At 42.1% G+C, this 16,613-nt stretch overlaps 1 protein-coding gene across 2 annotated transcripts in view; it reads right to left on the bottom strand.

Moving 5' to 3' along the window:
* The window catches only part of RASGRF2 (Ras protein specific guanine nucleotide releasing factor 2), a 230,593-nt gene that overhangs the window by 125,990 nt on the left and 87,990 nt on the right, over positions 1-16,613 (bottom strand). For both annotated transcript variants that reach the window (XM_073887438.1, XM_025866592.2), the window contains exons 6-9: positions 10,422-10,501; positions 9,837-10,030; positions 4,561-4,670; positions 3,666-3,784 (exon numbers count right to left, since the gene is read on the bottom strand). In XM_073887438.1, coding sequence (XP_073743539.1) covers positions 3,666-3,784; positions 4,561-4,670; positions 9,837-10,030; positions 10,422-10,501 — 503 coding nt within the window. The remainder of the gene's footprint in view (positions 1-3,665; positions 3,785-4,560; positions 4,671-9,836; positions 10,031-10,421; positions 10,502-16,613) is intronic.

Below are 16,613 nucleotides of genomic sequence, written 5' to 3'. Positions count from 1 at the left end.
TTGGTAATTCCTCAGTATCAGACCATTGCTGCAACACAGTCCCTTGCATCTCTATCACCGTTCAACCTATTAACTGGGGTCAATTTACAGCAAAGCTTCTGTTAATTCAATCACTAAATGCCGAAAGAGTGGGATTCAGGACTGGCTAATGCCCTTACTCTTCATTCCACTCAGTAGTGAGAAGCAACGAAGAGCAATTTCCAGGTTATCTGGTTAGGTATTTGAGAAGGTACAATTACTTCCAGACCCCATGTTACAATTCCAAAGAACACCGATACACTGAAAGGACATAATTTCCAGTCTGGGAATGATTAAGGTACCACAGAGGTCCAGGTCTCATTCTCAATGCATTTAGCTCTGAATTCGGTCACCTGCACTTAATGATCCTGAGTCACATTTCCACAAGACGTTGACTATATATAACGGGTTTTGTGCAAAATGTCAACTTAGAGCGCCTTATCGTCTACTAAATATTCATATATATTTCATGTTATTGAAAAATAGAAACTCATTCCAAAATTTAGATCTTGGTTTTTAAATTTATATCATATTCACACAGGCACTAGTCTAGATGCTCCTGTGAGCATTATTAGTCCGTTTCATTTTCACCACATCCAGGAAAGCTGGGTACTATTAACTCCAACGCAAGGAGAGCAAACGGAGGCAAAGGAGGGTTAAGTAAACTGCCCAGTATCCTACAGCAAGGAAAAGGAGGGGGCAGGATTTGACCTCCAGTGACGTGGTTACACTGTCTTCCTATTGTTGCCTTGGACTCTTACACTTTAGTTCAACAAACTCTGAGTAGACTTTAGAAAATAAATGACACTGGGACGCCTGGGTGGCTCAGTCGGTTAAGGGTCTGCCTTCGACTCGGGTCATGATCCCAGGGTCCTGGGATCGAGCCCCGCATTGGGCTCCTTGCTCCCTGTTTCTCCCTCTGCCACTCCCCACTTGTACTCTCACTCTCTCTCTCTCTCTAGCAAATCAATCAATCAATCAATCAATAAATAAATGACATTATCAGACTGCAATATGATAGAGTCCTTTGCATCCTGCTCATCAACTGTTTAATCATTAGAAACAATTTACAATAAAGCTTCTGTGATTTCAATCACTAAATTCCCACAGATTGAGATTCGAGATTAGCTGATGCCCCTATTCCAAGGAGGCCTTTTGGCTGACGGGGATGGTTTCTTTTTTCTAGTCCTCAGAATAACAATTCATTTAAGATTAAAACCACACATATATTTGTGCATATGGGTGCGTGCGCGCGCACACACACACACAGAAACATACCTCATACCTTCCCTAAAAGTAAATAACACAAATACTAGTGGACAATTAGAGCTAGGTTGTAGTCCATTTCAAAGAAAATAGAATCCTTCAAAGTTTAAAAGAATGAGAAACCCACTTCACTGGGTTTTAAAATCTGTTAAGGGTATTAAGGAGAAGTGATAATAGGAGCAACCAAAGCAAAACAATGTAAACTTCCCAAATTATATGTAATTGGATTCCTTTCTACTTTCAGATTCAGGTCTGATTTTTTAAAATCAACTTTATTGAATAATTCCTAAACACACTAACCAGCCAAACAATACAGAAAAATACTGTAAAGACAAATCATTATATCAACATCAATACAATAATAACATCAGATATATTAATAGCTGACAGAAGTGCTTTAAACATGTGGCACAAACAGGCAATCAATAACATCTGGACAGGAATCAAAGGGAGGGGCGGCTCGTGGGGGCTTTTCCTCCCGGTGCATTGAAAAAAAAATGACTTATTCAATATACTCGGCCTTCCAGCATTTTTCATTAGAGATGTTTTTTTTCAAACTTAGATAAGAGCAGTCTAAGTTTGTAGAAATAAATGCTTACGCATAACACTCTTCAATCAAAAGACCTTTCAGAAATAGAATACTAGTTACAGAAACATTTGTTTGCATTCTCATGTATTATAAAGCTCTAGTCAATTAGTATTTTTTCCATGAACTCCAAATACAAGAAAGATACAAAACAAGACATCTAACAGCTCAAACTGCAATTCAACAAGCAATTCCATTTACTCCAATGCCAATGCCCGTCTTTCAGGTATCTATAATGGAAAGCAGCATATAAGGCAGGAGAGAATTTGTAAACACAGCCCTCCAGAGTTACAATGGCTGGGAGCAACAGGCGTGCCAATGTGTACCTACAATGAACAAGAGGATAAAACATGCACGAGGAGGGAGGGGCCTCGAAACCAGGAGGAAGGTAAAGTCACTCTAACTGGAGGGAAGGGGAGAGAAAGATGAGAAAATTGTAAAAGGCTCCCTAGAGGAGTCTGCCCTGAGCCCAGAAGGACTCGCAGACCTTTGATAGGCACAGAAGGATGGACAAAGGCAGTCCCCATCCCCGGGCTGGGGACAGCACACGGGAAGGCACAGAGCCAGGCGAGGGTCAGGAAGGCAGGAAGCCATGTGGGGACAGAGTCTGTGCGGAGGAACAGAGGGGCATTAGGGAGGCCTGATGTTGTTTAGCATTATACTGAGCTACATTTAAAGGAAAATCAATATCAAAAGCCAAAAATGAGAAAAGTTATCATTTCCTAAAATATACTTCCAAACTTGAACATATGTGTAATTTCTCTCTCTGTAAATAAATAATGGAAAATAGAACAGCGCACGTTACATTTTTTAAGTATTCTGTGCAAAAAAAAGTATGTTCACAGCTCAAACAATGTCTTGTTGGATGAGGTAAAAAAAAAAATGCTAAGCAGCACATTTTGGTAGGCAACAGAAATGCAAATATCTCCCAATGATGTCGGCACATTAGGAACAGAAACTACATTAAAGGTTAATCCTAGTTCTAAATTCATGTGCCACTGCTCACCAAGTTCAAAACTATGAATGTGCGCAATGTATCATCTCAGATCAACTCCATGGGGCATGCTCCCTTCCCTCAGAACACCTAAGCACTGAAAAAGGACTTTGGATGGGGTTTAGGCCCTGGAGGGAGCTGCACTGTTCGGTGGCTGCTTTCTCCACAGCTTCAACACTTCCAAAGCTTTGTATACTAGGGGATGCTTGCCAAGCACCCACCCCACAGACAAGACCCATTCCCCATTACCAAAGCCTGTCAGGGGTTAAGAGACATTTCACTGGGCAACTGGAGTTGCCAAATGAATCAAATCATATCATGTGGGGCTGATCCAGAAGTGCTGATGAAGAAGGGGAACAAGAGACAGCTGTTTTCACTTCGGACATTGTCCCCACCGCTATGGGAAAGGGCTTTGAGTAACGCAAGTTTCTCTTGGGCCTTGGCCTGTGTATCGTCGCCACCTGGCATTGCCACTCTCATCGGCCAGACCGATCTGTCCTCCTTGGAGCTGTAGAGAATGTCTGGTCCACTGAGGAGGAGAGTCCAGTCAGAATGTAATTTACTGTCCCACTCGTGCTTTACTATTATTGTGTTGCTGTTTTTCATGGCCCCTGAAAAGAAACAGCACAAAGGTGGGCCTCACGCACAGCCTCGGTCAAAGCCAGGGGGATGTCCTGCATGAACAGTATCAATCACACAGCTCCATCAAGCCTGCTCCAAAACGCCTTCCGGGATCTGCCAGGGATAATGTGACAGTCACAGAGATCGTTAAGACCGTGGGTCCACCGAACAAGGACTTACCTTGGCGGATGAAAGTCTGGCTGGTGTCCAGCAAAATATCACAGCCCTCTACGATCATTCTTTCTATGGCAAGGTTCTTCCTTATGTTTTCAGTGTCACTCACTTCATCGTGCATTATCCTGTCAGACACAGCATGGACAGATCACAGGGAGAGATATTTGCTATAGCCCTAGCGGGTATGCAAAGAGCTCTCTCTGGGAAGCTCAGTTTTGAACTTGGATCAGTATAGCTGAGGCTGTGGGGAGAGCAGACCTCCAGGCTTCAACCAGCCATGACTCAAACCAAAGCCAATGTACATCACGATTCTAAATGACAAGTGGGTCAGCGCCCAATGAGTACCCTGGGGATGTTGCTTATAAATGCAACAGGAAAGCAACATATTATTTTATGAACAGCTCCCTTCACTGAAATTAGAATGCCATTCCTTAGAGGTGGAGCAAATTAGAGACCTTTATACCATTTATTCCATATAAGCTAAAGGAACACAGATGTAAATAATTCCCTGAAACAGTGAAAACTCACTGAAAAATCCAAAATACACATTCTCTAGCTTCCTGTCAAATATGAACATAAAGATACAACTAAAAATCATTTCCCCTATTACGCTAAAAGAAATGTTAACATTTTCGAACTTAAACCCAAATAAACCTATAATCTCAATTACATAAATTCACATGCTATAAAAACATTTTCAAAGATATATTTTTTCTTGGTTAAAATTAATGTGTATGCTGCTTCAGTACCATCTGAAGAGCTAGCATTTCATGTTCAGGTGAATCTGAGAAGCTGGACTATGTCTTGCTTCTTGTTCCCCGGATGTAAATATATTAGGTTTCCACAGAGACTAACTTACTGCTTTCTCGAATCAAGCCTTTACTATCAGTTCTCCACATACCTGGACAGTTCCTCTAGTTTCGATTTAGCAAACTCCAGACTTTTCCTTTCCACATGCTCATGGGGTGTATGAGCTAGGAGTTCATGAAGTGTGATGATATACCTGGGGATCTAAATGCAAATAAAGGCCATCGTGAGCAAGAGGTCAGGATGAGTAACCCTAGGATGTGCTCTACTGTGCCATCATGTCTGAGAAGCTCATCTCCACTTTAACAGTTTTGAAATGAACTATGCTTCAAACTTCACACACATACACATATACACATTCACCAAGAACACAAGAAGAGAGTAATAAAATATTATGTTCCAAAGAAACCGTTGTTTCTTCAGATTTTTTAATATAATCATATATTTCTTAATCATAAGATTTGAAAGTTGGCTCAGAGGGAAACATAAAGCAATTATCAAGTCACATGAGTCTTTTTTTAGATATATTCACTCACAATTTTTTTATTTAAGAGCTAGAAAGAGAGAGCACGAGAGGGGGGAGGGACAGAGAGAGAGAGAGAGAGAGAGAGAGGGACAAGCCGACTCCCTGCTGAGTGGGGAGCCCCACATGGGGCTTGATCCCAGGACCCTGAGATCATGACCTAAGCCGAAGTCAGATGCTTAACTGATTGAGCCACCCAGGCACCCCCACAATTTTTTTTTTTTAAATTCACAATCCTACTGCAGTGTTCTAAGAATTAAAACTTGGGAGAAGATATATTCACCTTTATTAAATTCTCATCCTACTTTACCTTAACTCGTCCTTCTAGCGGTAAAAAGTATTGTTCAATCACATTATTTACTTATACTTTTGTTTATGGGTAAACTACCTGAATTCTGTCAAAAGCAGAAACTCCACCAGCCCTATGAAGATTTTAATAGAACACAGTAGAGATTTAACTCAAGTTATAGCGATCCTACATATTCATTTTTTACTGGCTTACAGACTAAAATTTTTTAGAAAGCCGGGGCAGCGGCCTTAATTTTAATAACAACATGCATGAACAACAGGTATCATAACACTGCCTGCTATGGGTCAGATCGGAGCTCGAGGTTGGCATGTACACCCAAACCTTCACAGCAACAGAAGGGTTATTTCTCCATTTTTCAGAGAGAAGGAGGAAACAAAGTGTGAAGCAGTCTGGTGACTTGCCCAAGGTGGTCTCACAGTAAATGCCAGAGCCAGCCATGCTCATGACTCTAACAGGTGCATGAACCCACTGGATCTCTTCTGTGGGGCCTGGGGTCTCACTCCGCCCTTGAAAGGACTTCTGAGAATGAAGAAAGTAAAACAGCCTCCCAGGGTGCCGTGCCTAGCTCCTTCCATCCTGTCCTGAGGTGTTGGCGGCTCTATCCATGGATCTGCTTTTGCTCTTGTTCAGGTGGTGGCCTTCACTGGGTTACTTACTGTGGTTTACTGAAAGCCCATGATTATGCATGAGCACAAAGGGCAGTGCCATCAGCACTGACATGGATCTGCAGCAGATACTCTGGGACCGTGTCCTAGGGAATGTCATCATATGAAGGTTTTGGACGTTCAGACACAGACTTCTTAGAGGAGGGAGACTCCTTTCTCTGTAAGACATGTGGAGGACGCTTTCTGTCTCTCCATCCCATAAAACTTCTCCTGGCAATGGCCCCTGGGATACGTACACTTTCACATATCCCTTTTGCACAATGTCATGACGGGTAAGTTTGCCTCTAAGTCAGCAGTCCTACAAGAAAATCAAGGCAATCAACAGCTAATGCACTACATTTTTCATAACAAAGAAGGTAGGAGTGGGAGAGCCTGACACTTACAATGCATGCACTGATAACCCACAAAACTACGTTTAGTCAATAGCTTCATGATCTTCCCCCATTAATTAAATCTATTTTAGAGAGCTCCTTGGCTAAGATTCAAGTAGATGGATTTGAAATTCGGAGACTGGCCCTCTCTACTTTCTGGCGGAGGAACAAACAAGCCTGAAGCTGCCAAAAAGCTGGGAAAGGACGTTCTGCAGAGACGTGGACAGCTCTCCAAAGAGCTCATCTGTATAGTCAAGAGCTGATTATAAATCTGTTCCCCCTCAAAACCAAGAATCACAGTAAGTGCTGTCCAGACGAATCTAATTCTCCTTTCAGTTATGGAACAATATTTGTCACTTTATAGACATTAATTAGCTGGCTCTCCAATTACAGTGACTAGGTGGCTAGAGCTACAAGTGGCTACTTTCTGGAGAACATCTCACACCACTGTTCTTGTCAGGGGCAGATCGCACGATTGGCTTGCCTATGGACTTACGAGCAGCTGAAGCCAATTTAAACAGTACCCTTCAAGCCACTGTCTTTGCGAATTAAAGATTATGTTAATGACTACATTATTTCCCATAACAAATTTTTTTCTTGGCAACACTTGGACTTACTGGTCTGATAGTTCAATTGAGGATAAATAAATCTACTGCATCATCCAAATTCTACAATTCCTCCATGTGTCCATAGCTCACCATAGGACATTAACAGCAACAATGGACTTGATGAAGGGCCCAGAAAAAGGAAGAATATCACACTTTTCTCTTCTACACATACACAGGCTAAAGGCTGCCAATCGCCTCTCCCCTGTGCCCACACCAACCTCTGCCCCCATGTCTAGACTCAAGAAAAAGTCTGGCCAGAGGTCCCTTGGTGGCATGAACTAGGGTCACATCTTCTGCTGCCTTATAGCAAAAGAAGGCCCAAGGTCCAGCCTCCAATAGAGCAAGGTGGAGGTGCCGAGGTACTGCTGCACAGCATTTTTGAGGGAAGTAGCAACAGTTAGACCCTCCGAGGGAGCCAACGCTTCCATGACTATTTCCCGTCACCTGTGAAAGAACCCAAAGGAAACAAGGACAGAAGGAACCTAGGAAGAAGAAAACCTTCAAGCTTCCAGAAAGGGCAATTTTCCCCCAAGTGTCCCATAGGGTCACTGCTAGGGAGAAGGCAGGAAGAAGAGACACCAAGCGAACAAGGCAGAGGAGAGACACCCAAGGAGAATGAGGCTCTTAGGTAGCAAATTCTGATGGGGTTTCCCCTCTTGGTCTGTTCAAAATAGTTATAGGGAAGCAAATAAATAAACAGTACAATTCCATGTTCTTTCAATTTGCACATTTCTTGCAGTTTGGACCAACACTGGCTAAATTCTTCAAGTTTGAGGTTTCTCCCAGAACAATGGCTTTCATAACCGGTGCCTTTGGTTACCCTGGTCTAGAAGAAGCCAGAGAACCTCAACATCTGACCCTTCAGCTAAATTCTAGGGTTTGGGGCCACCACAGGCTTGGGATAACGATTCTTGGACAAACACCAGGCTCCTTGCACCGCCACACAGTTACCCAAACCAAACTTTCAGAACCGGTGTAGTCCCCCTAGGATCACAGATTCAGATAGCTAGAGCTCCGGGACATGACTAGAGCTCAGGTGCCTCAATTTTAAGAGTAAGAAACCGAGATTTAGATTAGTTCAATTATTTTCCTCAATGGTACAACTGAAGAGTGAGCAAGACATCCAGGTCTCCTAAAGATTCTCAGTCCAACCATCCTTTCCTGACATTATGGGAATTCCTTGGAGTCAATCAAAATGCCAAGTCATTCTGACTGGGCTTATACTCCAGGGCAAGGAGGGCAGGTGGTAGGAGAGTATCTCAGCATTTGTAAGGTGATCCGAATGGCTTTCCAAGGCCCTACATTCTACTGTTTGGACACCTCCCCTAACGTGCAAGTGCAGTTGTGGCATTTTAAAAAACACTGAATGACACCAAGGGGAAATTAAACAGGCCTCAGGAAGACATCAGTGGGCTGTCAGAAAGTGAGCTAAGTACCTCCCTGAATGTTCCATGTGCCTTTCACAACTCTACCTTTGAATATTCACCTGAGATGAAGTTGCCAAAAAGACAAATTTCATGTGTTTAGTCCTAAGCCGGAGGTAACTGCCAAAAATTCAAACAGAATCTCAGAACACTGCACTATATAAAGTTTGTTTCACTATAAATAAAAGCTTAAATTACAATTTTTATAAGGTTTAAAAAAAAGCAAACTTTTTTTTTTGCTTTGAAATTTTTCTTGCAAAATATTTCCTCAGAGACGCAAAGAGTTCAAACAACTCAGTTCCATGAAAGAACACAATAACATTATAAAGTTACACTATATTTAAGTTGTTTCAAATGCATCCTTTTGGTTTTTAAAAATCTCACTAAACCTCTATGGTGACTTCCAGGATTTCAAGCAGGATTGACAAACTTTAGGATAAACAATTATGAACCAGAGCAACATTTCTTTCGGAGGCTACAAAATGATCAGCTGGGGTCAGTGATGCCTGTTCAGGGGGGCAAAGCTTTTCGCAGAAGCCGTAACACATGATTAGGAGAATTGGTTTACCACATGACAATCTGGAGGCCTGGCCAGAAGCCCCATAAATTCCACAATGAGAACACTCAATGCCTGTCCAAAAGAACAGAATCTACACTTTTCAAAAGAACAGGAGATTCAATTCACATTTTGGCCTCTGTCATGCTCACTCAAGGACTCTTAACAGTAAAGCCCTAGCTACAGGCAAGAACACAAGTGTGCTTGATCCTCAGGGTGCTCTAACGCCAAAAAGTAAACGTAAGGACAAGCCCCAGCCTCAATGCAGCAACACGACTAGGGGCCAAGAGTCCCCAGGTCCAGCCAGTGCCTCCAGACCCTTGTGTCTCCACGGCCTCTGTGACCCAGCACGGCCTCCTTTTGCTCCTCAGAGCTCCAGACCAGCTCAAGACGAGCTTCAACAGCAATTGTAACAGGGCGGGGAAGATGGGCAGGAAAACAAAGACTTTCCCAGCAGCCACTCCACCCCACAGGAGCCTTTTATGCAACCAGCATATACTGGAACTTTTGCACAGCATCCTATTTCTGTAAACCTGATAATATTTTTAAACATGCTGGAGGAGGAGACTCCATGGAAGAAGTCTGTGTGGAATCTTTCTGCAAAGAGAAAATTGTGCTACTTTGCAAAAAATCCTTCCTGATTTAATTGCTCCAAAAATGCCTGGTTTAAAAAAACAACAACAACAACAACAACAACAAAACACCGATGCCTGCTTTTCTTCCCTATACTACACAGAGAGAAAATGTATGGCATATATTTGTTTATCTCAGGGTCAAGCTCAAGATGACAGACGATGCACTTGTGCCGTAATTCCCCACAGGGCATCCTTGCACACCTTGCTCTGGTCACCTGAGATATCAGCACCACCAGGCTGCAATCAATGACTTATGAAATGGGTCCCAGATGACTTACCTGAAACATTGGATAGGTCAGGAAGGTTTCCAGCATCCTCCCCTCACAGGCAGGGTTGGCTTCGTACTGTTTTAAGAGTTTGTCAAAATCTCTGTTTTGCTTACAATTGGCAAGCACTTGGAGGCTGTACTGGTGATTACGCACAAATTCTTGATAAATGTTCAACATGGGGAGCAAAATATCAAACAGATCAGCTGGAAAAAAGAAGTAAACATGACAGTTTCTCTTTGTGCTTGGTAAATTCTCGAGGGATGAGGAGAGACTCTGTTCACTCCATGGGACTGGCCGAGAGGGGCTCCCAGCACCGGGGTCACATGTGCACAGGGCCCCCCAGTTCAGATGCCTGAATGACTGATAGATCTGGTAGAATGAACCTGGGGGTGGGGCGCAACTCTAGCCCCACATGCACCATGACAGGCCAGGGGAAAGGGCTGGAAGGGCAATGAAAAAGAAGCCCAGTACCCAAGGAAGCTCACAGGTCAACGGGGAAATTCAGACAGTGTAAGGTGAATGATGTTGAAGTTACTTTACTTTAATTGTAGCCATGTTAGAAGAAAATCTTTTACCTCTAAAGCATGCACTTACCTAAAATTAGAGTAGGCCAGTTTGCTATCCTTGCCTTCAGTCCTTGGTGAAATATTTCATGAAGAAACATGATCGTTTCACTATAAAAAAAATGGAAAAATAATATAATCCAGTTACTGTAAAGTGTCTATTTGTTAAAGAAGCCCACTGAGTCCTTAAAGTCTTAATAAATACATGATACACATGTCTCCCAGGGCCTCCAAACTATATACCTAATAATAACATGGACTGCACTAGCCCTCACAAAGCAATGTGCCTTTCAATCTTTTTTTAAGACTTTATTTATTTATTTGTCAGAGAGAGAGAGAGAGAGAGAGAGAGAGCATGAGCAGGGGTAGTGGGAGAAGAAAAGCAGGCTCCCCCCCTGAGCAGGGAGCCTGATGCAGGGCTTGATCCCCATGACCTGAGCCAAAGGCAGACACTTAACCAACTGAGCCACCCAGGCATCTCCCTTCCAGACAATCTTAAAAATTCAAAGAAAATTCTGAGCTAAGCTTCAAATACTGGAAGAGAGTAAGTACCAAATCACTGTCATATAACTCTCTTTATCAATTTATAATAGAAATACCTTTCTGTTAGAATGTAGCACTTCAACTGATAATCAAAAAATTAGTTGTGATCCTTTTTCTCTTAGATTTGATTTTACCTGATAACTCAGGGAAAGGACTCTCTCTTCAATCAGAATGAGTTTTGACAGGAGAGAGGGGAAAAAATCCATAGCAAAGGTTTGGCAGAACTCTACTGTAACCACTCCTAAGACTCCCAAGATAGAAATGTGAAAGAATCCTCTGAAAAGGACGAAGCCTACATGGAGTTACTAAAATAAGAACTATGCATTGTTAGAGGTCCAAATTTCTAAAAGGTTCAAGAAGAGTAGTTACCAAAGCAACTTTTGCTTTCTCCTCATTACAATTCACCCACTGGCATGAACCTCTAAAGCCTTTTCTGAATTAACACATCCACACAATCAAATACAGAATCATTCATGTAAGTGAGATCCTCTGGTTTGCTGAAGTCAGATTCCACTACATAAACATCAATGGGAAATCCTGAACTTTTTCCAAATGGTCCCTGAAACAAAAAACACACTGCTTGAAGAGGTTAACTTGTTCTTCTTTTACAGAAATGTTAACCAAGCGGTGTTTGCTGTGCAAGGATTTCAACCAAATCTAGCTTGGTGGGTATTGTGTATTAGTCTTTTAACCTCCATCCCGTCCTCCTTCTAAGTGGACAGGATGGAGAGCTAAAGCTATGCTCCCCAGCCTCCCTTGGCAATGCGGTTCTGGATGTGAGTTCCATCCTACCAGTTGCACCGACAGATGCACTTGGTAAGACATGGAAGGCAGGAGTATAGGCGATCTTCCTGTTGCTGAAATCAGTCACGGAGATGTGCGTGTTTTAGGGGCCATTCCAGCACCCAGCTTCACCATCCTAGTTTCTAGGCAGCAGCTTCCTGGACCTGAGAGGCAGATACGGTGGCAATGGTGGTGGTCGTACTGTGCTAACCACTGAAGCATGTCTGTGGTACTGCACCCTTGAACTCAAAGCTCCGGGGGCAGCTCCCTGACGTTACTCCTCCAGCTCTTCCAAAGACTTCTGTAAGTAGTGAACTCCCTCCGCTCACAGAGAGGCTTTTCTTTCCTACATTGACAATGTTTGTAACTGATATATCTACTTTCATATTTGATACCTTGATGGTTAGAAAACAGACGAAACAATCCTGCACGTAGATAGGGAGGTTATTTTTTTTAAGTATGAACTCTGTTGAAATTCAAAAATATCGGGGCGTCTGTGTGGCTCAGTGGGTTGAGCATCAGACTTGGTTTCGGCTCAGGTCATGATCCCAGGGTTGTGAGAATGAGGCCCTCATCGGGCTCCACGCTTGCAGAGGCTGCTTGTCCCTCACCCTCTGCGTCCACCCGCTTGCTCACTCTCTCTCATAAATAAATTTTAAAATCTTAAAAAAAAAAAGAAATTCAAAAAAATTGACCTGCCATAACTGGAAACCTGTACCTCCCACTTAAGGAAAGGCAAGGAAAGAAATCCAGTTAAACAACAGCAATGACAACACCCTATAAGCCTCAGCTTTAAAAACATACCTCCTCAGTATGTTAACTGGAATTAAAATAAAAACTTTTTTAAAAAGCAAAAAAAAAGTAAAAAAATAAAAATAAAAATATACATCTTAAAAATAAATAAATAAATCAAAACATACCTCTTCAAATCTCCATTAAGGACTAGGTACGGTAAACAACTACTAACTGTGTGTAGAGCTTACAGCCTTGCCTTCCAAGAAGAGGCACAGCACATCCTGACTCCAAATTTAAACAATATGACAAGCCTGGCCTTCCACATTGCAGATCAGGCAATCCAACGGAAACAAATCCCCAGAGGTGACCTAAGACCAATGCGGTACAGAGTGCAGTTTACCATCCTTTCCATTGTCATCAGAACCATTGGAATGATGTGCTTGGCTGACACACTGCCAAAATGCAAGCCGCGCAGCCTGAGGAGCAGAAGCCCCCGCTTAGGTCCCTGGCGATGTCCCACACACTTGAACGTGGCCACTGCCACCTAATGTGGGGAGATCTCCCTCCCACCTCACAACAGAGAAGCCAAGCTTCTAAACCCCTGTTAAAAAGTTTCCATCCAGGGCGCCTGGGTGGCTCAGTTGGTTAAGCGACTGCCTTCGGCTCAGGTCATGATCCTGGAGTCCCGGGACCGAGTCCCGCATCGGGTTCCCTGCTCAGCAGGGAGTCTGCTTCTGCCTCTCACCCTCCCCCCTCTCATGTGCTCTCTCTCTCATTCTCTCTCTCAAATAAAATAAATAAAATCTTAAAAAAAAAAAAGTTTCCATCCAGGGGCACCTGGTGGCTCAGTCAGTTAAGCGTCTGACTCTTGGTTTCGGCTCAGGTCATGATCTCAGGGTCTTGAGATCAAGCCCCAAGATGGGCTCTGCGCTGTGTGGAGTCTGCTTGACATGCTCTCTCTCCTCCTCCCTCTGCCCCTCCCCTCTCAAATAAATAAATAAATCGTTAAAAAAAAACAAGTTACCATCCATCAACCACTCTTTTTTGCAATCATCTATAAACCCCCAGCTGTGCCTTATTAAATATTTAAATGCATTTTAATCGTGATCTATGATTTAGTCCCTAAAATCTTCCTTATAGGGTTTTCACTTTATAAAAACCTAGGGAAAATAACCTTTATCTCATATTTGGCAATAACTTAAACGCAGGCTTGGGGATGGGTAAAATAAAGGGAATTAAGAGTACACATATCCTGTTGAACACTGAGTAATGTATAGAATTGTTGAATCACTACCTTGTACATCTAAAACTAATATAACACTGCATGTCAATTATACTTCAATAATAAAAGAAAATAAAACAAAATAAAATAAGATAAATGCAAAAAAGCCTAATTCTTTAAAAAGCCAAATTAAAATATATTACAAAAATTTTTGGTCTTTTTCTTCAAAAAAATTTTTTTACTATGGTTGATACACAATATTACATTACTTTTAAGTGTACAATTAGTGATTTGACAAGTTTATACATTATACTATGCTCACTACCATCTGTCCCATTATATCACCATTACAATACAACTGACTGTACTCCTTATGCTTTGCTTTTTATTCCCATGACTTACTCATCCCATAACTGGAAGCTTGTATCTCCTTCTCCCTTTCCCCCATTTTGCCCAGCGCCTCACCCACCTCTTCTCTGGCAACCATCAGTTTGTTCTCTGTATTTATAGGTCTGATTCCGCTTTTTGCTTACTTATTTATTTAATTTTAGATCCCACTTTTGAGTGGAACCATATGGTATTTTCTTTCTTAGTCTGCCTTATGTCACTTAGTATAACACCCTCCAGGTCCATCCACGTTGTTTCAAATGGCACAATCTCATCCCTTTTTATGGCTGTGTAATAGTCTAGTGTGTGTGCGCATGCGCGCGCGCGCGTGTGTGTATTATTATCCATTGGTCTATTGATGGACACTTAAGTTACTTCCTTAAAGCAGTACACAGCCAAACATGTAGGTGTGTGAACATATTAACAAACAAAACTAATATGTTACTTTTCCAGGTTTTTATAAAAACAAACAAAAAAGGGGGACGGGAACATAAACCGTGTCGTTCTCCAGTCCCTCTGACTTGGAGAGCATCCATGCGGCCCTTCCACCACTTAGCAAATTTCTAGCATTGTCTCTTTTTTATATGCCAGTTGCTCTTTTAAACTGTGGCTTTCATTCTATCCCAAGGACAGAGGAATCTGTCCCTGGCCCCTCACTACTACCCAGTCCCACTGCTGTCTGCAGCATCAAGGGTTGAGTCCCTTTGTTACCATGTCTTCCTCTCTCTTGCCCTTCTCTCTATCTTTGGGTGTGCAGAAACTGTTCAGTCACGCCCTCAGGTCTTCTTTGAGAAGAACTGTTATATTAACAGGTGTAATTTGTTATTTTCCATTGAGGAGGTGAGTTTAGGGTCTTCCTACATCACCATCTTGGAGCAGAACTCTCCCCAGCCACTCTTTTAATGCCTTGAGTTCTGGGCTCCAAGTTCCCAGCTCGCTGGCAGTCCTTTCTCCAGCACTACTCCTGTCATAATTCTGGGCAACTCTAATATGCACAAAGAAACAACATTCCAATATCCTGGCGTGTAGGGCCTTTGAACTCCTCTCCTTTAGGGATCTTACCCTTCATTGACCTCAACACTCCCTTGATTATACTTTAGACCTTGTCATTGTCAGTAACTACATCCCTTTCCTATCTCAGTTTCAAGCAAACTATTCTCTGACCACCTCCTTATCCTTCAATTCACTTCCTTTAGAATTCTGACTCTATAAATCCTTTCACATCACCAGGACCGTAAGCCATGATCCTGTCATCTTATCACTGATCACAACCCCCTCACACCATCATTTCCCTTTCCACACAGTTTAGATTCCATGGCTCATTGTTATAATCTCTTCCTTGCATATACTTTCAACTCCCCTATTCATTTCTCATTTCATCATATTAGCCTCATGCAACAGCAGTAAGCCAACCATCCATCTACTCTGCACCTGCACCCATGCAGCTGAAAGTGGCTAAAGAAAAACACAACCATCCTGACTAGTCTCACTGCAAAGGCATGACCACCAGCTTAATAGAGTAATATAGGCTCTTCCAGCTGCCTAACAATTATACTACATTATTTTACACCTTTCTTCTCTTATCTAACCCCAACACTTTCCTTCTATCAGCACTGTCACCACTTGTCCTTGCTTCCTAATGACATATGTGTCAAGGCACTGTTCCCTCCCTCTCTATGCTCCGAGCTTGACTTGAACACCATGTTTTAGCCACTTTTGTCTATGCAAGTTTATTGCTCCAGCAATTTCCCCCTCTCTACCTACATCATTTCCCCCTTGTTATCAAGTGTAATTTTTATCCCATCTTAAAACACACACAGACTTTTTTATACTTTTACATTTACCTCCAGGTAGCATCTTGTTTATGGGCTCCTCTCTATAGCAACACTGAGTTTTTGATACCAACTCTCTCCAATTATTATCCTTCCCCCTATTCTCTCCTAAGTCCCCTCCAGTGAGGCTTTGGCCCCTCATCAAAGTTACCAGTAAGCTCTGTGTTAAACCCACGGTCAGTTCTCAGTTATCATTTAATTGACCTTTTTGACATAGTTTGTTCTCTCTTGCCTTGGTTTCCAGGACAACCCGTTCTGCTGGTTTTCATCCTACAGCCCTAACTGATAAAGTTCTTTATTCAAATATCAACTTATCTTTGAGGACTTTCCAAAGGCTGGCTAGCGAAAAACCATGGCACATTCACCTAATGTAAAACAATGTAGTGATTTTTAAAAAAATCGAATGCTCTTTAGATGTCAGTATCAGAAGATGTCTAGAATATACTGTTAAGTGAAAAAGGCACGTACCGCAATGAGCACTGAGTGTTATGTACAAATAATGAATCATGGAACACTACATCAAAAACTAATGAAGTACTGTATGGTGACTAACAACATAATAAAAAAAAGTGAAACAGGCAAGTACATATTAAAGTTCATTGTCTTTTGTGTAAGAAGGGGGAAAATAACACTATATTCATATTTGATTGGATCTACATCAAGAAACACTAGAAAGATATGTAAGAAACTACTGAAAATGGTTAAATACAGAAAATGGGGG

This window comes from Callorhinus ursinus, unplaced genomic scaffold (genome assembly GCF_003265705.2).
Source record: "Callorhinus ursinus isolate GAN/ISIS: 27379988/994484 unplaced genomic scaffold, GSC_fseal_2.0 scaffold3, whole genome shotgun sequence".
Lineage (NCBI taxonomy): Eukaryota > Metazoa > Chordata > Mammalia > Carnivora > Otariidae > Callorhinus > Callorhinus ursinus.
Note: the sequence above shows the minus strand (reverse complement) of the source record. Positions and strands in the feature narration are given on the sequence as shown.